The 27,152-nt window shown below is 38.7% G+C and overlaps 1 protein-coding gene across 1 annotated transcript in view; it reads left to right on the top strand.

Moving 5' to 3' along the window:
* The window catches only part of GABRG3 (gamma-aminobutyric acid type A receptor subunit gamma3), a gene marked incomplete at both ends in the record, with an annotated part of 443,214 nt that overhangs the window by 38,245 nt on the left and 377,817 nt on the right, over positions 1–27,152 (top strand). Inside the window, one exon of the mRNA XM_082619044.1 lies at positions 23,280–23,347. Coding sequence (XP_082475170.1) covers positions 23,280–23,347 — 68 coding nt within the window. The remainder of the gene's footprint in view (positions 1–23,279; positions 23,348–27,152) is intronic.

A 27,152-nucleotide genomic window follows, 5' to 3' on the forward strand; every position in this document is an offset into this window, starting at 1 on the left:
TGTGGGAACACAGGAAATTGTTCTCTAATTCATATGGCTGGTTCCTATACTGGTTCCAGGTGGTTTTCCTCACACACATGCACTGATAAGACAGATACTTTCTGCACAGCCCTTTCTTCTTCTGAGTTGTGTCCTGTGAACTCTAATCGCCTTGGGCTCCTGAGACTCTTAGGGTCATCTCAACTCGGGGAATCCATTGAGCTTTGCCTGGGGGCTTTGCCATGAGCCACAACCTGGGAACTCTTTCCAGGCAGTAAGCTGGGGCAGTTGTAAGGTTAACTTGCTTGTTTCCAGTCTCATTGACCACTGGCCTTCATTGCCTGATGTCCAGTGTCTTGAAAACCATTGTTTCATATATTTTGTCTGATATTTTTACTGTTTCAAGTAAAAGAGTAAATCCAGTTCCTATTACTCCATCTTGAGCAGAAACAGAAGTATATCTTATCTTCCTGGCTGAGTTTAATATTGCAAGCCTCATACTTCTCTGCATGCTAACATTTGTGGACCTTGAATTTCCTCTGGCTGCTTGATTTGAGGAGCCCCTGCTTAAATTGGGCAAGGCAGGAGGAGTAATGTACTTATTTTTAGCCAGTTTCTTACTGGGATGCTCCTTATTAAGTTAAGTTTGTCACAAGGCAGATATGTGCAGTAGTTAGTAGTTATACTTGTTGTCTGAAAAAAATGCACAACCTAAAAGTCGAAAGTTATGTTTTATTTGGTGGACATTTTGAGGACTTCAAGCCCAGAATACAGGACTCTCACATCGCTCTGAGGGATGGCTCCGAAGAGGTAAGGGAGGAGCCAGGATATACAGCAGTTTTTGCAACAAAAATGAGGTAGTTAGAACATCAAAAGATTGCTGTTAGTTGAAGTAAACCAGACATCTCCTATTAAGGAATCTACCTCTTTTCTATGTATGAGAAGATGCAAAAATCAGGGCTCATTGAAATCATTCCTTTGATATGTACCTCAGCTATCTGGAGCCAGTGTCCTGTGCTTTCTCATCCTGAGTCCCCTCAGGGTACACTTTTGGGGGAGGGGGTGGCCTCAGTGTCTGATGGCTTGATGTTAGGCATCCTGTTTCTGTCCTCAGTTCCCTCATGGCTCACCATTGGAGACAGCTGTAATGGCTGATGGCTGCAACATCCTTTGTTTACTGATATGGCAGGTGACATTCGTAGTTCACGTACTCATACTGGTTTTATATACACCACACTCTGTTCCCATACTAGTCTATAGTAGGTCATGGGAAGAATGGGAAAGGTGAGGTCATATATCCATATCCCAGTGCTCTGTTTTCTCTGAGTCAGTCCCTGAATCTGGATGAATCAATTGACTATTGCCTGGCTTAGGAACAGGTGGAAGAAGAGGGTTTCTCCTGAAGGGAGATGCCCATTTTCCAGCTTTTTAGACTCTGGTCAGGGACAAATGGACTCTTTAGGGAGTGTTTGGGTATTATTAGCTAATGGCAAATATTGTAGGATAACTACTGTGTCTGGGGTTTTATATATGTTTTTACAGTGATTACATAGGAAGCCACTTACTTTTACCTATGTCAACCACAACAGTGGAAAAGCTGAAACTTTTAAAGTATTCTCACCAGTAAATTTATTCTTCTTCCAATAATAAACAAGTTTTAAAAGTAATCAGTAGTTTACTCAAATATTGAAAACCTCCCTGCTGTTACATCACTGAAACTATAACTGTGATGCAGTTTGTTGAAGGTGCTGCCTGGACTCACAGCCTGATGACATACTGTCATGAGGGCTCACTGTCCCCCGGGGAGAGTTTTCAGTGTCATCCAGCGTAGAGCCGATTTAGTGTCTGAATCCATCTCCATACCCCTGGCAGCAGGCCAGTCTTCATGGATAACAATTCCTCTCTAAGTAAATCATTCTGATTTAATAAACTTTAGAAAATTCACAACAAGATTATGGCAGAATTTGTTAAAATTGTTTAACATTTCCCTCAACATTTAAATTGCTAAGTATCTTAATGAAGTAATTTACATTGGATGCAACATTTCACTTTTCCTTTGGTTATTATTATTATTATTATTATTTTTTTTTTTTTTTCCTTTTGCGGTATGCGGGCCTCTCACTGTTGTGGCCTCTCCCGTTGCGGAGCACAGGCTCCGGATGCGCAGGCCCAGCAGCCGTGGCTCACGGGCCCAGCCGCTCCGCGGCATATGGGATCCTCCCAGACCGGGGCACGAACCCGTATCCCCTGCATCGGCAGGCGGACTCTCAACCACTGCGCCACCAGGGAGGCCCTGGTTATTATTTTTAAGTTAAAAAGACATTGTTTTGTAAAAAGGGGATGTGTGAAGTAATGTAAAAAATAAAAACAACTCACTTTCTTACTCAGAAGTTATCACATGTGAATATTTTGGCATACGTCTTTCCAGCTTCTATTAAAAGTTTAAGTATAGTGAAGTTAGAGAGTTTAGTAGTCTCACTTTTTCCACATAACATTATATACTTGGTAATTGAGTGTCATGAAGTATTTTAAAACTGTAATTTGATAGGTTTCTATTTTTCTTTTGTTGGACATTTATTTGGTTTACATTTTTTCATATTGTAAATAACACTGGTACATCCATTTTTATCCACATTTGACATTAGTATAAAATAAACCACTCTAGGTTTTAGTGTCTTAAAACATATTATTGTGTGATTTGGCAGTATGACAGGAATTAGCTGGGGTGGGCTTAGTTGGAAGGTCAGCCAGGGGCTGGCTGGTGCCTGGTGGCCTCCTTGACCTGCCTGGGCTTCTAATGGGATGATTGGAATGGCTAAGATACCTGGGCCTCAGTCTCCATATCATCTCTCTTCCTCCAGCTGGCTAGTCTGGGCTTGTTTCCAAAGGAGCAATTGGAATTTGGATGGGACAAGAATTGGGTTATGTAGTCAAAGTGAATCACGAGGTTAACCTAGATTAAGTAGGCTCTACCCTTGCTGGCAGAGTTTTTGTCTATTTTCTATCTACCGTGATAGCTTTTCCCCAATTTGAATTTATAGAATCAGAACTACTTGGCTGAAGGATACAAACTTTCCAGAAGAGTTGCCTTGATGCATACTTCTTACAGCAGGGCATGGAGATGAGTAACCATCTCCAAAACTAACCATCATGTTTCCACTTCTAGATCAAAGCTTTGAGCAGCATTATTAAGAGAAATGGTAAAAGGGAATACCTTTATTTGATCTCCTAAATAGTTATTGATTCCTGTTTGGACCAATGCTTTGGGCTTTATCTAGGCATACATTTTCCAAATGCAAAATTTTGGAAAATGTTTCCTCATTAAATGTTATCCACTGTCCATCTTTCATTTCTAGAGAATAATACAAGCTATCACTAAACATATTACAGATACTGTTATATATGAAACTGGTAGTGAATTAAGATTAGCCACAATTTGCCTTGGGTATGGGTCATTTAAAAGTAATTCAGTGAAATAATTATTTCAGATGCATTATTTTAAAATGTAACAGAAAAATTCACATCTGGAATCAGTGTTGAAAACACGTATGTATTAACCTACTAAAATCTATTAGAACATAGTCACTGAATATTTAACATTAGTGTTTACTGTTATTGTAGAAGGTTGACAATAAACCTAAATGGATGAAAACAGTGACCAACTCTTTAATAGTCTCACATTCTGAACATTTGATTTGCATTTCAGGTGACTGTGCACATGCTCTTAATTTTAATTCTGAAATTATGGTGAACAATTGTTCTTCCAAGTATAGATGGGATAGGAAACTTTTGAGCAATAATCACTCAAAGATTCAGTCAAGAATAGAATTTGGGGTACAGTGTCCTGAATTCTGCTCTCATAGAAGCTGACAGGCCTGTGTGGCCTCTGTAAATAAAACTACATACTTAGTCTGCCTGTTTTGTTCAGTTCTCAAATTGCTTGCTTAAACACTGGGTGCCAGCAACTTTTTCAAATAAAACATTCTTCCTTTACCGCTTCCTACTAACCCATTGCAAAGAGACATGCATAATTTTTTTAAGTTGTAAGCAAAGGAATGGGGACAATATTAGTGTGATAAATGGCACCAGCAGACCAGCCTCTTGCTTGCTTTCAGGAGTTGCCATGAGCTGAAACTTCTTCATTGCTGCTCGGGGGTGAAGCTCAGCTGGTGATACAAAGGAGTTTCCCTGGTCCTTCTCCACAGTACCTAGCTATAGGCTAGGTCAGAGGAAGATTCAGAATCTGCTCCCTTTTTCAGTACAGCTGGGGTCCCATGGTGTGAGGAGCATTCTCAGAGGAGATAGTTAAGAGAGGGTGAGGACAGGGGCTGGGAGCGGGAAAGATGTGAAGCAAGACTCTGAGCAAGACTGCTTGGACTCTGACCCAGGCTTTGTCCACAGCTTCCTCTCCAGCTGCTTTGGGCATTTACCAAAGCTCCTCAGACACACACTGGGTTAATGGGGCCTCCTCTAGGTGGCATAAAGAATCCCACTGATACAGCTTGCATATTGATAGCAACCCATAGGGAACAGTCCATCAATGTTGGAATTGGGTGGGTTGGTCTTTGGAGTCTTCTTACTTTTCTTCTCAGTTTTGTCCTGACTTTCCCTTAACAAGCTGGTTATGCAAATTGGAACGTGCTAATCCTACCAGCATATTTGTGTTTTTTTTTTTTTTTTTTGCGGTACGTGGGCCTCTCACTGTTGTGGCCTCTCCCGTTGCGGAGCACAGGCTCTGGACGTGCAGGCTCAGCAGCCATGGCTCATGGGCCCAGCCGCTCCACGGCATGTGGGATCTTCCCGGACTGGGGCACGAATCCATGTCCCCTGCATCGGCAGGCGGACTCTCAACCACTGCACCACCAGGGAAGCCCCATATTTGTGTTTCATTGGGTGATACATATAGATTGAAAAACTGTTAGGTTCCAATAAATAAATACATACATATACACATACATACATATCAACAGAGGTAGATAGATAAATAAAACTAAAAACTTCTAACCAGGTAAGGAAGAAATTTGAGGAAGGCAGGGGAATCTTGCCAAATGTTCTTCAACCTCTGATATGTATTCACTTGCCCTAGGTTTTACTTAATGAGCTTACTGCTAAGACTGATGGTGTTATAAATGCTCAGTAAATGCTAACTAGTATTGTTCTTACAGTTAAGATAGTTCTCATCCTCAAGGCAGAGCCTTCTGAGGTCCAGTGTTGCAAACATCCATCCATCCAAAGTTGGAACTAGATTAGAATGGGCAGCCCCTATCTTACTAGCCCCTTTCCGGCATCTCTCCCTCCTCCTGTCACCCAGCCCTCTGGACCTTCAATAAGTTATCTTTTGTTCTCTTCTCTTTCTCTTTTAAATCATCTTTAATTTGATAGTAATGTTGACATTTGTGGCTTCAGCCACCATCCCCATGTATTAATACATATGTTCTCAAATCTATTACTTTGGCCTGGACCATTACTACTTAGGTCTACCTTTGCAGTTTACTTCTGGATATTTGAGGTGCATGCTGTTCTGGCAGACTCTTTAACTTCACATGTACAGAAGCTTTTAAAATCACTCCCAACTGGCCTGGCAGTTACACATCTCATCCTTATAGCTTTCCACTGTTGCCAGAACCATCTGGATAAAGTCAGCTCTGATGCAAAACCTTTCCTTGTTAATATTCTTCAACATGAATGTTAAACTTCTTATTCAGACAACAAACTTCTATAATAATTTTTATAGTAAACCTTTCTTCCAACATATTTTCCCTTCTTTCATGCATGCTAAATACCAGTTAAAGATAAGGGAATTGGACTTCCCTGGTGGCGCAGTGGTTGAGAGTCTGCCTGCTGATGCAGGGGACACGGGTTCGTTCCCTGATCCAGGAAGATCCCACATACGCGGAGTGGCTGGGCCCCTGAGCCATGGCCGCTGAGCCTGCGCGTCCAGAGCCTGTGCTCTGCAACGGGAGAGGCCACAACAGTGAGAGGCCCGCGTACCGAAAAAAAAAAAAAAAAAGATAAGGGAATTATCTAATGATCCCAGTATGTATTTAGTGATTTCTCTGCAGCCGTTCCTGCTATTCTGACTGCCTAGGTTACCTGTTTCTATTAGTGTAGCCTAACTTCAAAAGGTCACTTTGTCCGTTGAGCTTTCTTTGCAAACCACAGTAAACTCTACAATACACATGTAATTTTTATAGAATATATTACTTTCAACTTTGTTCTCTACTCAGACATGTATGTCTTATTTTCTTCACTGTAGGAGTTTCTAAGACAGTTCATCTAATTTGTCTTTATGTTCCCCTTGGTGTAACATTTTGTCATAGTAGGACGATAACAAATTTAGATTGAATTAAATTGTCTGATAACGATGCTACCAGCTTTTTCTGGTGCTTCTTATTCCTTCTTGCAGATGCTATAGTTTATTTAATTGTATGAGGAAGTTCCTTTAATATTTTTTATAGTGCACATCTCCTGTGGATGAATTCTCTCAGATTTTGTCTGGCAGAAGATATGTGTACTTACCCTTTCTTTTCTTTTCTTTTTTTTTTTTTTTTGCGGTACACGGGCCTTTCACTGTTGTGGCCTCTCCAGTTGTGGAGCACAGGCTCCAGACGCACAGGCTCAGTGGCCATGGCTCATGAGCCCAGCCACTCCATGGCATGTGGGATCTTCCCAGACCAGGGCACGAACCCGTGTCCCCTGCATCGGCAGGCGGACTCTCAACCACTGTGCCACCAGAGAAACCCTACCCTTTATTTTCAAAGGATGTTTTTTTGTGTATAGAATTATAGGTTAACATTTTTTTCTTTCAGTACTTTAAAAATCTTGTACCATTGTTTTCTGTCCTCTGTTATTTCTTATGATGTAACAGCCATCATTTTCATTCTGTATATAACTTACCTTTATTTGTCTGCTCTTAAGATTATTTTTCTTTAATGACCACTCAGCAGTGTGCTAATGACATGTTTAGGTATAGCTTTCTCTATATTTAAGATTCTTGGGGTTTGATGAATTGCTTAGATCTGTGATTTGAAGTCTTTCATCAGGTTTTGGAAATTCCTTGACTAAAATCTCTTCAAAATTTTTTTCTTCCCCATTTCTGGGACTCTAAATGTTTATATTTACAACTCATTGGATGTAATTTGGCTGTCTGCTTATCCAAAACTTGTCTATACACCAAGGCTACATGAACTGCATAGAGTGTAACGGCTCTAGGGGAGTGAGCCGCTGTATCTAAGGTGGGCTCCTGTCCCCACATCACAGTCACTCTTTCTCAGTGCCTAGGTTTATTCCCTTCATTGTACTCACCACTATCAAAATATTTGGTTTATGGATCAGTTTACTTGTTTCTTATCTGTCTGACCCACTAGGATTTAAACTGTATGAAGGGAGGAGCTTTATGTCTTGATTATGGTCTGTTCTCAGCTCCTAGAACCCTATCCAGCTTGGTAATCACCTGCTGATTGTTTGTTGAATGAATAAAGATAAGTAGGAAGGCAAGGACAGGAAACAGGTAAGTATTAAAAAAACACTTTAATTGTAATACTGGAAAAATGAATTGTAAAAGTAGATTTACTTTTACAAAGGAAATTGAAATAAATTCAAAATAGTTCAGTGAAAAATGTTTTGTACTATTTAGGCTTAATCAATTGTAATAGAATCATAGAATTTCACTGCTGGCTTTTGACAGCTTTAGACACTTCATATTAGTGGAATCATATAGTATTTGTCCTTTTGTGACTGGCTTATTTCATTTAACATAATGTCACCAAGGTTCATCCATATTGTAGTATATAACAGAATTTCCTTCTTTTCTAAGACTGAGTAATATTCCATTGTATGTGTATACCACATTTTCTTTATTCACTCTTGATGAATAAAGAAAGATCTAATGCACATCTAATGTCCATAAGTTGATGGACATTTGGTAACTTCCACCTCTTGGCTAGTGTGTTTTGCAGAAGTTTTTTTAAAGTTTAATGTAATCCCATTTGTCTATCTTTGCCATTGTTGCTATCACATCCAAGAAATTATTGCCAAATCCAATGTCATGAAACTTTCCCCACATAGTTTTAAGACTAGGCATCTTAAAGTTTTGTCTTACATTAAGATCTTTGATACATTTTGAGTTGATTTCTCTAAATAGGGTTAGGTAAGAGTCTAGCTTCATTCTTTTGCATGTAGATATCCATTTTTCCCAACATTATTTGTTGAAGAGACTGTCCTTCCCTAATGGAATGATAATGATGTAGTATTGGCACTGTTGTAAAAAATCATTTGACCGTGTACACAGGGGTTTATTTCTGGGTTCTTTATTCTGTTGCATTGGTTTGTATATCTGTCTTTATGCTTGTACCATGCTGTCTTGGTTACTGTTGCTTTGAAGTTGTTTCAAAGTTGAGAAGTGTGAGACTGGTAACTCTATTCTTTTTTTAGAAGATATTTTTCCTCCTCAGGGTTCCTTCAGATGCCATGTCAACTCCAGGATGGGTTTTTCTGTTTCTACCAAAAATGCCCTTGGTATTTTGATAGGGATTGCATTGAATCTGTAGACCACTTTGGGTAGTATTGACAACTTAAAAATATTAGGTCTTCCCCTCCATGAACCCAAGATGTCTTTTCATTTATTGGTGTCTTCTTTAAGTTCAATCAGCAGTGTTATGTAGTTTTCAGTGTACAAGTCCTTTGCCCCCTTAGATGAACTTATTACTAAGTATTTTATTTTTTCTGATTCTATTGTAAATGGAACTTTTCCTTTAATTTCTTTTACAGATTGTTCATTGTTAATGTGTAGAAACACAATGAATTTTCATGACTCTATGTCCTGAAGCTTTGATTAATTTTTTAATTAGTGACAACACTGTGTGTGTGTGTGTGTGTGTAGAATCTTTAGAGTTTTCTACTTATAATGTGTCTGTAAATGATACTTTTCTTCTATAAATCCATATTTGCAATTTAGATGCCTTTTATTTCTTTTCAGGTAAGCTGTGGGCTCTTCTTTTATGGCCTTTATTATGGTGAGGTAGTTTCCCTCTGTTGCTAGTTTGTTGAATGTTTTTCATTATGATAGTGTCAAATTCTGTCAAATGGTTTTTTCGAATCAATTGAGATAATCATGTTTTTTTCTTAATTCTGTTACTTTTGTGTATTATATTAATTGATTTTAATGTGTAGAACCATCTTGCATTCCAAGAGTAAATCCTACCTGGTCATGATGTATAATACTTTTAATTTGCTGTTGAATTCTGTTTGCTAATATTTTGTTGAAGATTTTTCATTAGAATTCATCAGAGATGTTATTGGTCTGTACTTTTCTTTTTGTGTCTTTGTCTAGTGTTAGTACGAGAATAGTGACGCTGACCTCATAGAATGAGTTTGGAAGTGTTTCTTCCTCTTTGACTTTCGGAAGAGTTAGGGGAGGATTGTTGTTAATTCTTCCTTTGGTAGAAATCATCAGTGAAGCTGTCTGGTCCTGGGCTCTTCTGTGTTAGGTTTTTATTACTAATGTGGTCTCCTTACTAGTTAATTGTTCAGATTTTTATTTCTTGATGCTTCAGTCTTATTAAGTTGTATGTTTCTATGAATTTATCCACTTATTCTAGGTTATCCAATTTGTTGGTATATAATTGTTCATATTAGTCTGTTATCCTTTTTATTTTTGTGACATCAGTTTTAATGTCCCCCTTTCATTTACAATTTTAGTTATATGAGTCTTCTCTCTTTTTTTCTGAGTTAGTCTAGCTCAAGGTTTATCAATTTTGTTGAAATTTTTGAAGAATCAATTCTTGGTTTTGTTGATTTTTTTCTACTGTTTTTCTGTTTTCTATTATGTTTATTCCTGAAATAATCATTATTATTTCCTTCCTTCTGCCAACTTTAGGTTTAGGTTGTCCTTTTTCTAGTTCCTTGAGATGTAAAGTTAGGTTGTTGATTTAAGATCTTTCTTTTTAAAAATGTGTTTATTTGGTATCAACTTCCTCCTTAGTATGACTTTCACTGTGTCTCATAAGTTTTAGTATGTTGTGTTTTTGTTTTCTTTCTTTCCAGATATTTTTAAATACCCTTGTGATTTCTTCTTTGATCCATTGGTTTAAGAATGAGTTAATTTCAACATATTTGTGCATTTTCTTGTTTTACTTCTCATATTTATTTCTAGTGTCATTCCATTGTAGTCAGGTAAGATACTTTGTATGTATGATTTCAATCTGTGTAAATTTGTTAAGATTTTTTTAACGGTAAAATATGCAGCCTATCTTGAGGAATGTTCTATGGCATTTGATAAGAATGTGTATTCTGCTGTTGTGTTGGAGCTTTCTTTGTTTTTTATGTCTGTTAGGTGCAGTTGGTCTGTAGTGTTTCCACATCCTCTGGCACCTTATTGATCTGTCTCATTGTTATATCTATAACTGAAAGGGGGTATTGACTTCTGTTAATGTGTTGCTATCTGTTTTTTCCTTCAGTACTGTCATTTTTTGCTACCTGTGTTTGGGGGCTCTAATGTTAGGAGCATATATATATATATATATATATATATACATATATATATAAATATTTTTTTATTTGGTTGCATTGGGTCTTAGTTGCAGCACGCAGGATCTTTCATTGCGGCACACAGGCTGTTCGTTGTGGCAGGTGGGCTTCTGTCTAGTTGTGGCATGTGGGCTCCAGAGCACATGGGCTCACTAGTTGTGGCGTTTGGGCTCTCAAGTTGTGGCATGCAGGCTCTAGAGCACATGAGCTTAGTTGCCCCACGCATGTGGGATCTTAGTTCCCTGACCAGGGATCAAACTTCCCTCCCCTGCCTTGGAAGGTGGATTCTTAACCACTAGACCACCAGGGAAGTACCAGGAGCATATATAATTCTTATATTATCCTGGTGAATTGGCCTTTTTATCATTACATAATGACCTTCTTTGTCTCTTGTGACAGTATTTATCTTAAAGTCTCTTTTGTCTGATAAGTCACCACTCCTGCTCTTTTTAGGCTCCCATGTGCATAAAATAGCCTCTTCTATCTTTTCACATTTAGCTTGTGTGTGTCCTTAGATCTAAGTTGAGTTTCTTGTAGACATCATATAGTTTGGACCTTGTGTTTTTATGCATTGAGCCAATCTATGTTTTTTAATTGGGGCATTTAATCTGTTTACATTTAAAGTAATTATTGATAAGGAAAGACTTACTATTTTCATTTTATTAATTGTTTTCTGTCTTGCAGCCTTTTTTGTCCCTCTTCTCTTTTTGCATTCTTTTATTTTCATTTAAAAAATATTTATTTATTTTTGGTTGTGTTGGGTCTTTGTTACTGTGCATGCGCGTGGGCTTTTCTCTAGTTACGTTGAGCGGGGACTACTCTTCATTGCAGTGTGCGGGCTTCTCATTGCGGTGGCTTCTCTTGTTGCACAGCATGGGCTCTAGGCATGCGGGCTTCACTAGTTGTGGCACGTGGGCTCAGTAGTTGTGGCTTGTGGGCTCTAGAGCACAGGCTCAGTAGCTGTGGCACATGGGCTTAGTTGCTCCATGGCATGTGGGAGCTTCCCAGACCAGGGCTTGAACCCGTGTCCCCTGCATTGGCAGGTGGATTCTTAACCACTGCACCTCTAGGGAAGTCCCCATTTGTTTTTTTGTAGTGACATATTTTGATTCCCTTCTCATTCACCTTTGTTTATATTCTATCAGATATTTTCTTTCTGGTTACCAATGCAAATATTTTAAACATTTCAAAGTTACAGCAGTCTGATACCAAAACCAAAGATGTCACAAAAAAAGAAAACTACAGGCCAGTATCATTGATGAACATAGATGCAAAACTCCTCAACAAAATACTAGAAAACAGAATCCAACAGCACATTAAAAGGATCATACACCATGATCAAGTGGGGTTTATCGCAGGAATGCAATGATTCTTCAGTATATGCAGATCAATCAATGTGATACACCCTATTAACAAACTGAAGGATAAAAACCATATGATAATCTCAATAGATGAAGAAAAAGCTTTTGACAGAATTCAACCACGATTTATGATAGAAACTCTCCAGAAAATGGGCATAGAGGAACCTACTTCAACTTAATAAAAGCCAAATATGACAAACCCACAGCCAACATCATTCTCAATGTTGAAAAACTGAAAGCATTTCCTCTAAGATCAGGAAAAAGACAGGGGTGCTCACCCTCACCACTGTAATTCAACATAGTTTTGGAAGTTTAACCACGGAAATTAGAGAAGAAAAAGAAATAAAAGGAATCCAAATTGGAAAAGAAGAAGTAAAACTGTCAGTTTGCAGATGACATGATACGATACATAGAATATCCTAAAGATGCCACCAGAAGACTACTAGACCTAATCAGTGAATTTGGTAAAGTAGTAGGGTACAAAATTAATGCACAGAAATCTCTTGCATTTCTATACACTAACAATGAAAAATCAGAAATTAAGGAAACACTCCCATTTATCATTGCAACAAAAAGAATAAAGTACCTAGGAATAAACCTACCTAAGGAGGCAAAAGACCTGTATGCAGAAAAGTATAAGACACTGATGAAAGAAATTAAAGATGATACAAACAGATGGAGAGGTATACCATGTTCTTGGATTGGAAGAATCAATATTGTGAAAATGACTGTACTACCCAACACAATCTACAGATACAGTGCAATCCCTATCAAATTACCAATGGCATTTTTCACAGAATTAGAAGAAAAAATTTTACAATTTGTGTGGAAACACAAAAGACCCCGAACAGCCAAGGCAATCTTGGGAAAGAAAAATGGAGATGGAGGAATCAGGCTCCCTGACTTCAAACTATACTACAAAGCTACAGTAATCAAGACAGTATGGTATTGGCACAAAAACAGAAATATAGGTCAGTGGAACAGGATAGAAAGCCCAGAGATAAACCAATGCACATACAGTCTTTGATAAAGGAGGCAAGAATATACAATGGAGAAAAGACACCCTCTTCAATAAGTGGTGCTGGGAAGACTGAACAGCTATATGCAAAAGAATGAAATTAGAACACTTCCTAACACCACACACAAAAATAAACTCAAAATGGATTAAAGACCTAAATGTAAGGCCAGACACTATAAAACTCTCAGAGGAGAATGTAGGCAGAACACTCTATGACGGAAATCACAGCAAGATACTTTTTGACCCACCTCCTAGAGAAATGGAAATAAAAACAAAAATAAACATATAGGACCTAACGAAAAAGCTTTTGCACAGCAAAGGAAACCATAAACAAGACAAAAAGACAGCCTTCAGAATTGGAGAAATTATTTGCAAATTAAGCAACAGACAAAGGATTAATCTCCAAAATATACAAGCAGCTCATGCAGCTCAGTATCAAAAAAACAAACAACCCAATCAATAAATGGGTGGAAGACCTAAATAGACATTTCTCCAAAGAAGATATGCAGATTGCCAACAAACACATGAAAGGATGCTCAATATCACTAATCATTAGAGAAATGAAAATGAAAACCACAATGAGGTGTCACCTCACAGCGGTCAGAATGGCCACCATCAAAAATCTAGAAACCATAAGTGCTGGAGAGAGTTCAGAGAAAAGGGAACCCTCCTGTAGTGTTGGTGGGAATGTAAATTGATACAGCCTTTATGGAGAACAGTATGGGGGTTTCTTAAAAAAACTAAAAATAGAACTACCATATGACCCAGCAATCCCACTACTGGGCATATACCCTGAGAAAACCATAATTGAAAAAGATACATGTACCCCACTGTTCTCTGCAGCACTATTTACAGTAGCCAGGACTTGGAAGCAACCTAAATGTCCATCGACAGATGAATGGATAAAGAAGATGTGGCAATATATACAGTGGAATATTACTCAGCCATAAAAAGAAACGAAATGGAGTTATTTGTAATGAGGTGGATAGACCTAGAGTCTGTCATACAGAGTGAAGTAAGTCAGAAAGAGAAAAACAAGTACCATATGCTGACACACATATGTGGAATCTAAAAAAATGGTATGATGAATCTAGTCGCATGGCAAGAATAAAGATGCAGACATGTCCAACTTGAGGACACGGGGGAGAAAGGGAAGCTGGGATGAAGTGAGCAAGTAGGATTGACATATATACACTACCAAATGTAAAATGGATGGCTAGTGGGAGCTGCAGCAGAGCACAGGGAGATCAGCTTGATGCTTTGTGAAGACCTGGGGGAAAGGGATAGGGAGGGTGGGAGGGAGGCTCAAGAGGGAGGGGATATGAGGATATATGTATACATAAAGCTGATTCACTTTGTTGTACAGCAAAAACTAACACAACATTGTAAAGCAATTATACTCCAATAAAGATATTTAAAAAATATTTACAGCAATCTATGATAAACTGATATTTTAACTTCCATTGCATATAAAACTCCACTTCTTTACATCTCTTTACCCTTTGTAAACTTTATGCTATTGATGACACAAATTATTCCTTTTTACATTGTGTATCCAGTAACATAGATTTAAAATAACTTTTTATGCTTTTGATTTAAAAAAGTTTTTATACCATAATTAAGCGTTTTATGTACATACATTACGATTCTATAGGATTATATATTTGTTTATATATTTTTACCTGGGAGTTTTACATTTTTTAAAGCATTTTAAAAATTAATTAATTAATTTTTTATTTTTGGCTGCATTGGATCTTCGTTGCTGCACAGAATTTTCTCTAGTTGTGGTGAGCTGGTGCTACTCTTCTTTGAAGTGCATAGGATTCTCATTGTGGTGGCTTCTCGTTGCGGAACACAGGCTCTAGGCACACGGACTTCAGTAGTTGTGGCATGTGGACTCAGCAGTTGTGGCTCGCGGGCTCTAGAGAGCAGGCTCAGTAGTTGTGGCACACAGGCTTAGTTGCTCTACGGCATGTGGGATCTTCCCAGCCCAGGGCTCGAACCCGTGTCCCTGCATTGGCAGGTGGATTCTTAACCACTGTGCCACCAGGAAAGTTCCAAGTTTTACATTTTTATATGGTTTTGTGTTGCTGTTTATTGTTCACTTCAATTTGAAGGATTTACTTCAGCATTTCTTGTAGGACAGGTCTAGTGTTGATGAACTCCCTCATCTTTTATTCAGCTGAGAAAGTCTTAATTTCGTCTTTATTTTCAAAGGACAGTTTTGCTGGATACAGTATTCTTCATTGGCACTTTGCGTATATCATTTTATTTTTGTCTAGCCTTCAAAGTTTCTGCTGAGAGATCCAATAATGAACTAATAGGAGCTCCCTTATATGTGATGAATCACATTTCTTTTTTGTTTTCAAGATCCTTTATTTGTCTTTGATTTTCCACAACCTGATTATGATGTACTTCTGTGTAGATATCTTTAGATTTATCCTACTTGTAATTTTTTGTACTTCCTGAATTTATATCTCCATCTCTCTTCTCCAGATTGGACATTTGGGGCCATTATTTCTTCAAATAGGCTTGCTGCCCTTTTCTCTCTTAGTTCGCTTCTGGAACTCCCATATGCATATGTTGTTCTTCTTGATGAACCTTATTCCATAGGACCCTTAAGCTGTCTTCACTTTTCTTCATTCTTTTTTCTTTTAGCTCTTCTATCTTAGTAATTTCGAGTGTCCTACCTTTGAGTTCACTGATTCTTTCTTCTGCTCAGTCAAGTCTGATGCTGAGTCCCTCTAGTTAATTTTTCAATTCAATTATTGTATTCTGCAGCTCCAGAATTTCTGTTTGTTTCTTCTTTATAATTTCTCTCTCTCTCTTTTTGATATTCTTATTCTGCTCATGCATTGTTTTCTTGATTTCATTTAGTTGTCCATATGTGCTCTCTTTTCATTTACTGAGCATCCTTATGATGGTTATTTTGAACTCTTTGTCTGGTAATTCATATATTTCTGTTTTATCTCCCAGAGGTTTAATATGCTCCTTTGATTGGACCATGTTTCTCTGTTTCTTTGTATGCCTTGTTACCTTCTGTGGCATTTAGGCATTTAAAGAAATCAGCCACTTCTCCCAGTCTTTGCAATCTGGTTTTGTATATGAAGGACTTTCAGCTGTCTTCTGACTAGAAAGGCTGGTGATCTCTCAAGCCTTGTCTGGGAACGCATCCTCTCTGGGCTTTTGTGTGTAATCTAATTGAAGAGGTTTGCCAGTTTCTACTGAGGATCTTCCCTCGGGGTCTGTCTGCTGTACTGCAGACTCTGCTGACATGTCAAACCTATTGATGACTTTTGTTCTCAGTAGTCCCCAACTGTGTGTCCCCTTCCTGTCAGTGCTTAAATTCAGGCAAGACAGAAACCAGTCTCTTGGGCATTCCTTCCAAAAATCAGATCATTGGATGTATGTTCCACTTTTCTATTTCCTTATATGAGCTTTGGAGCATCTACCCACTGGAGCTCTGAAGAATTTGTGGTTTTGAACTTTAACCCCAGTGCTTTTTTCATTCTTCTGAGAATGTGAATTCTCAAGCTGTCTACTTTAGTAAAACATTTTATTTGAGTGTATACAAACGTGGAATCTCACCATTTACCTTTTTCCATATTATCATGGAAAAGTAATATTCCATATTACTTTTCCATATTACTATCAGGTCTGACCCAGGTCTGAGGTGATGGCAGTTTTATCTTGATCTTCGTAAACTCTTCTTGGCCCACTTGAGATCATATGCCTAAAGGATGATTGAAGAGAAGTGAGAACTTTAGAGTTGAATCCATAGTTCTGGGACTAGTGGAGATGGGATTAGCTCTAACACTATAATCAAAAGTCAGAACTGACCATATAGGAACCCTAAACCTGAAATGGGACCCATAACAGTGACTTCATCATCTAAATGGTCTAGCACTAGGCTATGTCAAACATTTTTGCATGGACCTAGGATCTTGGCAGAACTGTAATATTAACTAAGTTTGCCCATTCTATGTACCTCTTACCCAAATCTCTTCATCCACCCACCCCACTAACCTAATATTCTCCAAGCTAGAGAAAAACTTTTGAAAACACATCTCCATTGAGATCATATAGAGGAAGTTAATATAAGCCTCAGAGACAGAGTATTTTCACTTTAAGAAGAGGCTGGAAAGATTGTTTGTGGTGGTGATGGTGGTGGTGGTGGTAAACTCCCACTGAAGTCCCCACAATCCCTTTAAGCTTCATTGCCAAAGTTAAATCTCTGGGAGGTTGAGGGTGGAACTCTGGGGGTTTGCTTCTGTGAGGCTGCAGAATCCTAGATAAGTCACCTCCTCAATCGTGTTTTAACTTCCTGTCCTTAAATGGAAATGAAAATGGTATTACATACTGATTAAATGCAACATGCTTATTACAATGCTATTTAATATACATTAACAGTACTTTTGTTTGTAGGCATTAGCAGAAGGATGGGCAAAAGTACTTAAACAGAAGTTGGTGATGGAATAGGGGAGTTGGTCTACCTCATGCATCACCTTGCCCAGGGGCACTCTTAGTTCAGGTAAAGTAAGGGAGCAATAAGCTGGAGAGGTCAACAGCAGAGGAGCCCTCACTCCCTTTCCTCAAAGGCAGGGAAGATTGGAAGGGAGGTTCCCAGTTATGGGAAGAGCCCTTCTATTTAACCCTCATGGACATGAGAGTTGGTATTATTTACTTCTCTTTTTTTCTATTCATTTGTTGCTATGTAAATGTTTCTATCAATATATTTAAACTTTTCATGAAAAAAAAAACTTTAAGTGACCAGGGTGATTTTAGGCATAAATATTATTTGAAAGAATGACCAATGAAAGATTTTGGCATTCTTTTCTGTGTCTAATTCTAGGGGGCCTCAGAAGCCATAGCAAAAAACGTTACTGAGTACCTACTATTTACTTCACAACAATCCAACTAACCCCTCTCAGCCCCCATCATGAATTAGGTTCTGTTATGAGCTCATCTTAGACGTAGGGGGACTAAGGCACAGAGATGTTAAGAAGCTTTTCAATATTACAGAACTGGTGAGGACAGAACCACTCTTTGCGGCCCGGCGGCCAGGCGACATGCTCCCTTGGCTGTTGCCCATGTAGCACATCTACTCAGCATTCTTTGGGGTCTCCATTCCTCATCCCTACTGCTGCCAGTCTGGGGTAGCTTGTTAGGACTTCCTTCTGTGGACAACTACAGTCACTCCACTCCACAGTTCTGTCCCTGTCAACACTTACCAGCCCTATATTCCATTTATTCTAATCTGTGTGTCTGTCATTGTCTATTTCTTGCTTACTTATGAGTGAATAGAAATGGTTTCATTTGTTCTAATGTCACCTTCCGTTTTTCCTTCTCTCAGGGAGTTAGTATAATTTCTGTTGTAACAGATGCCTATTTTCAGGAGTACCCTTGTCTTGGACAATCTCTTATCAGCTCTTTGCCTATTTGACCACTTGAGTCAGCCTGTAGTCACCATCAGGTTCCAGGGAACCTTAAAAAATTATTCCTCCTGTTGCAGTATTTAATCTCATGTGAAAATTTAACTTGTAAAGTCCAAGAAACTATAATAACTCAAAACCATAATTTTCTACATATAGAGTACGTGATACAATATATAGAAAACCTTAAAGTCTCCACACAAAAACTACTAGAACTGATAAGTGAATTCAGCAAGGTAGCAGGATACAAGATTAACACACAGAAACCTGTTGCATTTCTTTTACAACAAAATATCAGAAAGAGAAAGTAAAAATTTTCTGTTTAAAATTGCATCAAAAAGATAAAACACCTAGAATAAACCTAACCAAGGAGGTGAAAGACCTATACACTCTAAACTATGAAACATTAATAAAGGAAATCAAATATGATTCAAGGAAATGGAAAGATATCCTATGCTCTTGGATTGGAAGAATTAATATTGTTAAAATGGCCATACTGCACCAAGCAATCTACAGATTTAGTGCAATCCTTATCAAATTATCTATGACATTTTTCACAGAACTAGAACAAATAAAATCCTAAAATTTATATGGAGCCACAAAAGACCCAGAATTGCCAAAGCAATTCTGAAGAGAAAGAACAATGCTGGCGGCATAACCCTCCCAGACTTCAGACTATACTACAAAGCTACAGTAATCAAAACAATGTGGTATTGTCACAAAAACAGACATATGGATCAATGGAATAGAACAGAGAGCTCAGAAATAAACCCACACACCTTGGTCAATTAACCTTTGACAAAGGAGGCAAGAATATACAATGGGGAAAAGACAGTCTCTTTGGTAAGTGGTGTTGGGAAAGCTGGACAGCTACATGTAAATCAATGAAGTTAGAACACACCCTCACACCATACACAAAAATAAACTCAAAATGGCTTAAAGACTTAAGTGTAAGACATGACACCACAAAACATTCTCTGACATGAATCGAACCAATGTTTTCTTTGGTCAGTCTCTCAAAGCAAAAGAAATAAAAGCAAAAATAAACAAAGAGGACCTAATCAAACTTCTAAGAAATGTTTTTAGTACCTGTTTTATTCAGGGTTGGCATTTTAGACATGTTCTAGGAAGTACCCCTTTATGACACCCAAATGGGGCCCCTTACCAGGTAACTTGTTGGGCATTTTGGAAATTAAAATTAGGGTTTATTTTTCACAAGAGGGGCTGAAGTTTAAAAGGAATGTTGTACTATGTTAAATGTGGTTTTGAATGTCTAGCCCCAAAGATATTGACATCAAGAATTTTTTCCATTAAAATATAATTTATTTACTTTTTACCATGACAGGGTTTCTATATATATTTAAATTTTCCTGTATATTATGGTGTTTTGATATCTTAAAAACCCTTTGCGATTGGGCAGAAACTGCCTCTTCTAGGGTTAGCCAATTCTTAGAGATGGCAAGGAGTCCAGCCTGGAGCAGGCCTTTGAACATACAGACTATTCAATCCAGAGTCATACCTCCTCTATACAGCCCTTACACCCCAGCAGGCAATACTCTTCTGTTTTAATCATCCCAGGGCCTGGTACCAGGCCACTGGAGACCACCTGTATAGCTGAAAGCCCACAGGAATTATTCAAGCTAGCCAAACTAGCCAACCCGAGCTATTTACCCTTCCCTGCTCTGCCTTTCCTTCAGAGACCCCAATTCAGATCAGGGCCTAAGCACCCCCTCCCTTGCCCTGTCTTCTGCCTCCTGACTACCCTTATGTCTTAACCATGTAGTCGGGCAAAGCATGCCATACCTCCTGTCTTTACGACCTGTGAATAAATCAATTTTGTTTTCCTGAGCCTCTCTTCTTGAGGCTGCACCTGACTGACCATCACATAAACAAATACAAAAAGGCTGAGTAATATTCCATATGTATATACTATGTTTGGTTTACCCATTTATCCCTCCATGTGCACTTGGCTTGCTTCCTCCTTTTGGCTGTTGTGAATGATGCTGCTGTGAACATGCGTGTACAAATATATGTTTGAGTCCCTGATTTTAATTCTTCTGGGTATATAACCAGAAGTGGAATTGCTGGGTTATAGGGTAGTTCTATTTTTTGTTTTTTTGAGGAACCACCATACTGTTTTCCATATTGCCTGCATTATTTTACATTCCCACCAGCAGTGTACAAGGTTTTCATTTTCTCCATGTCATTGCCAACACTTATTTTTTTTTGTTTTTTTTTTAATAGTAGCCATCATAATGGATGTGAAGTGGTTTTGATTTGCATTTCCCTAATGACTAATAATGTTAAATGTCATTTCATGTGCTTATTGGTCATTTGTATGTCTCTTTAGAGAAATGTCTAAGTCCTTTACCCATTTTTAAATCAGGTTGTTTTGCTTATCTGTCGTTGAGTTGTGGGAGTTCTTTTTATTTTTTGGATATTAACCACTTATCAAACATATGATTTACAGATGTTTTCTCCCATAATGTGAGTTGCCTTTCCACTGTGTTAACTGTGTCCTTTGATGCACAGAAGTTTTTAATTTTGATGTAGTCCAGTTTATTTATTTTTTTCTTTTATTACCTGTGCTTTTGGTGTCATATACAAGAAATAATTTCCAAATCCAGCGTCATGAAGCTTTTCCCCTATGTTTTCTTCTAAGAGTTTTGTAGTTTCAAATCTTACCTTTAGGTTTCTGATCCATTTTGAGTTAATTTTGTATATTGTATAAGGGTTCAACTTCACTTTTTTGCTTGTGGGTATCCAGTTTACATAGCACCATTTGTTGAAAATACTTTTTCCCCATTGAATGGTCTTGGCATCCTAATTGAAGATCATTTGTCCGGGCTTAATCTGTAATCTATGAACTGTAAACCTTGAGTCTCCTGTGGCCAGTCTCTTTCCTGGGTACCACTGTCAGAGCCACTTTCATAAAGGCTTCTTTTACTTTAGCATGACGCTGCTTTAACGAGAATTTACTTAAAACAGTTTATTTCCCCCAAGTTTTGTGTGTGTGTGTGTATGTGTGTTTGTGTTTTCCAAACTCTTCTCTTAAAACCTTTATTATACTATTGCACTTAATACTCATTTGACACTTCCCACTTCAAGTTGTTAAGGCTTTACATCTGTAGGCCCGTTTTATTTAATGAGATTAAAAGCCCTGGAGGCCTAAAGTCTAATAAGTACCATGAAACAACCAGAAAAATCTCTTGAAAAAAGTAGGTCCTCAACTGATTGACTTAACACAGCCTTTGTATAACATTACCAAAGGTTATGCAGCACAGCGTTTGGAGACAGAACACTTGCTGAACCCAATTAAGTTGAAGAAAGATGTTACTTACTGTTCAGAGTAGTTAGCAAAGCTCAGCCTAAAATGAAGAATAGTCCTTTTATGAAATTTAAGCACTAGACACATAGTACTTAGAATTGTATTGCGGTGTTTTCCAAAATGCCAACAGCTCTTTGAAGCTAACGTGGCTTGGTTGCGCTGACAGATGTCAGAGTAGTTGGCTCCAGTTCATTGTCATTATTTTCATTTTCTTGGAGGTCTGGACAACATGGCTCAGGCTGCAGAATGCTGGTTACATAACTGAACAACAGACTGTGAGCTTACAGGTGCCACTCATAGTTCCAGAAGTAGAGTGCAGAAGTCCATTTGTGAATGATTAGTTAGCAAAACTGGAGGAAGCTCAAAATAATTGCAGATGCGAACACCCTTGTTTCCATAGAAACACTCTGTGTTTATGTGCAAAGGTTCAGGAGTCTTGTTCATGTTCCTCTGGGGCAGAAATATTCTGAAATTGGTGTTTTTCTCCCCGTTATCAGTTGCTGAGTGCTGGGGAAAGAGAGACGCCTCCTTTTCACTGGCACGGACCCCTGACTCAGAGGTAGCTGTCTCAGGAATCTCATTACTGGTCTCCCCAGTTCCATTTTTGCCAAGGAAAGTGAAAATGATTTTCTTTAAGGTTAAATGAGGCAATTTTACCTCATGCACGATGTTAGATATTACAGTTTCTTGTTATATGAATTTTACTCCCTTATAGTTGGAACGGTAATTTCTTGACTTACTAAAGTGTTATTCTTTTTCTTTTTTTGTTTTTTTTAAAGAAGATGTTGGGGGTAGGAGTTTATTAATTAATTTATTTTATTTTTGCTGTGTTGCGTCTTCGTTTCTGTGCAAGGGCTTTCTCTAGTTGTGGCAAGCGAGGGCCACTCTTCATCGCGGTGCACGGGCCTCTTACTATCACGGCCTCTCTTGTGGTGGAGCACAGGCTCCAGACGCGCAAGCTCAGTAGTTGTGGCTCACGGGCCTGGTTGCTCCGTGGCATATCCTCCCAGACCAGGACTTGAACCCGTGTCCCCTGCATTAGCAAGCAGATTCTCAACCACTGCGCCACCAGGGAAGCCCATAAAGTGTTATTCTTTTTTGAGTTGTATGATTTGAAGTCTGTGATATGTGTGTGTGTGTTTCTTTAGGTAATAATGACACCAATAATCAGTATTTCTTAATCTCCTTTGGTGTATGTACTCTCCAGATCTTTGCTTTGAGTTGCAACCAGGTAATGGATAAATAACTTGAATTGTCCCTGATATTACTCATTACTTGGGTTTGATTTCTTAGCATAACTTTGACATTAAATTTCTGATGCAGTGTCTTATATTTTAACATTTTATGTTTTCTCTGCCATATAATCAGCTAAACAAATGCTATAGAGTATCTTTATGGTCATCTATCACTGGCAACTTGCAGCGTATAAATATCCTGTTTTTTTAGAATTTATTAAATACGAGTAAGATTCTTTAATCCTTTGAGAATTGTAACTACCTGGCAAGTCCCAAAGAAAAATACACCCCTTTCCCACATGCTGTTGAGCTGTTAGTGTGTGACTCAGAGGAAGTTGAGTAGCACTTTCCTCGGTCTCTCTAGCACAGTGTATTAACACACATTTGTTTTCTCCACAGTAAGACCCACCGTAATTGATGTTGACATCTATGTTAACAGCATTGGTCCTGTGTCATCAATAAACATGGTAAGAAGATATTTTCTTTTCTGATCTCACAGTCTTTGCATCAGTTCTTGCTTACATTCTCATTGTGGTTTCTGCTCGAGACTTATCATGCAAGTTTAAACTCACAATTGACTTCTTAAATATGTAGTATTTATTGAAAGTTTAAACACTGAAAATGGTAAAACTCAAGGAGTAGAGATTTTGACACCAGCAATGAGATGTTGCTCTAATGATTAAAAAGTATCTCATCCCCATCTTGTCCACAAGTGTGTTTACTGTGCGTAGATTTCCAGATGATGTTATTTTCAGTTGTGCAGTCATTGGCTATGTCTGACCTCATTTATACTAGGGATGAATATAAATGACAGCTTTTTTACTTTAGTTCATTTTTCAAGGTTCAAAAGACCTGCCTTTCAACATTTCTCAGGAAAGGATCTGAGATTACCTAGTTGATACTTCCATCTCCCTGAGGGTAAATATCCTGCCTTTTTTTTAAACAGGGGAGAAAGTTTGGGATCAAGTATATGTGTGATTTTTCCTAATAGAAGAAGGCATTTTCACAGACGTACAAGCAAAGTGAGCTCCAGTAGTAACTATTTCTAGTGTAGAAGAAGGCCTTCCCTGTACAAAGTGCTTAGCTCTTAGGAAGGTGCTGGTATGTTGGCATCCACCTGTGTCAGGGTCTTCTCACAGGCGCCTCAGGCTGGGGTGGGCCTCCCTGAGCAGAATGTGGAGGATTCTAGGAGCAGGCACTTGCTTTGCAGGCCCAGTGACGCAGGAACCCCTAACGCTGGGGCCTTCTTTGTGCTTCCCTGCTGCACAACGGCTCCTGGATTTGGGGGATGCTTGAGGCTGAGGGAGGTTTGCAAAATGCCAACTTAAGCCTTCCTTTCATTGCAAAGTTCTGTGGATGGAAATAATCCTTCCAAAATGAATAGCAAAATCCTTTCTTTTCATTGCCAGATATTAAAAGTGTTCATCTTTTTGTTGATGGTATAAAGGTTCCATGTGGGGCTAAAATTTATGGGTCACTTACTTTAAAAAAAATCCCCTATGTCATCCATACACTGGAGATGGGCCACTAGCAAAGAGGTGAAGTGAATAAAAGAGGATTCACCCCACACAACCTATGGGCTACAGATTGTGAAATGTAGACCGTGACTGTAATACTTCCTTTCCCTGATAAATAATTATTCAGTTCACCACACTGAGTAGTCATTTCTCAGTTTGTTTCTTATTTTGGAGTTTTATTTTCTTACACTAGTTCCACCACACTTTATTCAGCCACTGATTTATGTCTAACACTAAAACAAAAGTGCCTCCATAGATACATAGTCACAAAATTGTTTTAGGAACAGTTGCTTGTATCTGCATATCTAGGGATTATCATGAACTCCTGTAACCTTGAGATCTCCTTTGTGCCCAGGATTAGGTTTTGCTGTTGGAATTGATAGACTTTTCTGCGTGAAAATCATAGGCTGCAGAGGAGGCTAAAAGTAAAGTAACAGTCCTCACAGGGTGGTAAGGACTCTGCTAATGGCTGGCACCCCCTCAGGAAAGCCCACTGCAGTTGGGATAGATTTCTCTGATGACGTCTTCTCAGTCTGGGATGAAGCCGATAGGCAGGGGTCTGCCAGGTGGGACAGGTAAGAAGGTCCCCAGTAAAAGGCAGGACAGCAGGTATGTGACACGACTGGGGACTGAGGGACTGATGTGCTGTTTGAAGACCATGTGGGTGGGCGGGGCTGGGGGCACTGTGGACCTGCAGAGACTGAGGCTCTGAGGCCATGTGTGGTGAAGAGTCAGCTTCACCCTCAGCTCTGCCCCAGACAGACCGTGCTCTGGGGAGTGTGCAGACCCTTCCATCTGAGTATGTGCACGTCTGACTTCACGAGAGATTAGTTCAAATCCAGATTCATAAATAAACCATCATCGTGCCCAGAGAGCCAGAACAAAGGTAGATTCATGTTCCCGGAGGAGGGAATGTGCAGCACTCCTGAGAGACGTTTCAGAGGACTCAGGGTGTCAGGGGCTTCCGAGTTGCTTTTTTTTTTAATTTAAATTTTTATTTGTAAAAACATTTTTTTTTAGGTTCACAGCAAAAGTCAGAGGAAGGTACAGAGATTCCTCATATACTCCGTGCCCCAACTCATGCATGGCCTCCCCCACTATCAACACCGCCTCCAGTGGGGGACATTTGTTATAGTCAGTGAACCCATGTTGACATGTCATCATCACCCAAAGTCCACAGTTTGCACTAGGATTCACTCTTGGTGTTGTACATCTGTGGATTTGGACAAATATGTAACAACGTGTTTCAACCATTACAGAATCATACAGAGTAGTTCCACTGTTCTAAAAATTCTCTCTGCGTCTGCTTCCTGAAGGATTAGTAGTTCCAGCCTTTGTGTTCCTAGCACTTTTCCTGGAAGTCAGAATGATAAAGGGCTTCTTCTCCCATTGCTGAGCACATCACACATACCCACTATATCTATGAAACCAAATGACACAGTTTCAAAAGAATTGTAAAGTACTCTAAAGTGGACCGCGTGAAAAAGAAAAGCAATTCAAAAGTAGGGAACTGAGTGTTTAAGAGGGAATTGGGGATTGAGTCAGCAATAATAATAGAAAAAATGAGAGAGACTAAAACAATCAAATTAAAAAACATTTTATGGGAGAAAGGCACAATTTAGAGATGTGTACAGGATTTAAGGATGTAAATTTTTATTGCGGTTTTGATGATAAGGAAAAGCCTGATAAAGTTATGGCTTTTCCCCCCTAAATATTCATTTAACAATCAAAGAAAGAGAGACAACCACAATTTCCTCCTCCCCCTCCTCTCCTCCCTCCCACTTTTCTGCTTCTTTTATTGAGATTATTCATACTGAAGTTTCAGTTTCAGACATTCTCCCTGCAAAATAAAATGAAGTTGCATTTCGATCTCTTGTTTAACAGATTGATTTTCATTGTCTTGTCTCTCTTGGAGTTGTTTATGCTTTTTCCAGTTATAGAGGAGATTAGAAATGGTTCAGATGGGTTGAAGAGAATCTTTTTTTACAAAGCCTCAATCACATACTCTGTCTTTGTCACTATAACATATCTAAATGTGCACAGTTCCTCACGGAAATTACCCATCATTTGTTTCAGGCCTTGTATGGAAGCTGCATACAAGGGAGCTTGAGAGTTTATTTTTGAGAATATTCACCATAAGAAACCTTTTAGTAATGGAATAAAGAAAAGTAATGCTTTGATACCTATTCTCTGCTATCAGTCTGTCTCATGTGATCTTCATGAGATCATGGTAGAGAAGATACTGCCTTTCCCACTTATTTGTGAGGAGTGAGCTGGAGCTGATGAGGATGGAGACCCCAGAGCAGTGGTTCTGACTCTAGCCCACTGCGTTTCTGTGGTCATCAGGAACGCGCAGCAGCAGCACCTCTAGAGCTATAGTTCTGACTTGGAACTTGAGATGAAAAGGGCTCAAGGGTGAGTCTAATGCTAGGATCATTTTCCTTTTATTAAAACAAATTAATAAACTTTATTTTTTAGAGCAGTTTAAAAATTTTTCCCAGCTTTGTTGAGATACAGTTGGCATATAACATTATGTAAGTTTAAGGTGATTGGATATATATATCCAGTATACTGCAAAATGATTAAAACAATAGGGTTAGTTAACACTTTCGTCGCCCTACATAGTCCTTTCCGTGTGGGTGTTGAGAACTTTGAAGACCTACTCACTTAGCAACTATCAAGTATATAATGCTGTATTGTTAACTATAGTCACCATGCTGTACATTATATCCCTGGAACTTATTTATCTTAATAC

The sequence above is a fragment of the Mesoplodon mirus genome (genome assembly GCF_964341445.2).
Source record: "Mesoplodon mirus genome assembly, chromosome: 4".
NCBI classification, from domain to species: Eukaryota; Metazoa; Chordata; class Mammalia; order Artiodactyla; family Ziphiidae; genus Mesoplodon; species Mesoplodon mirus.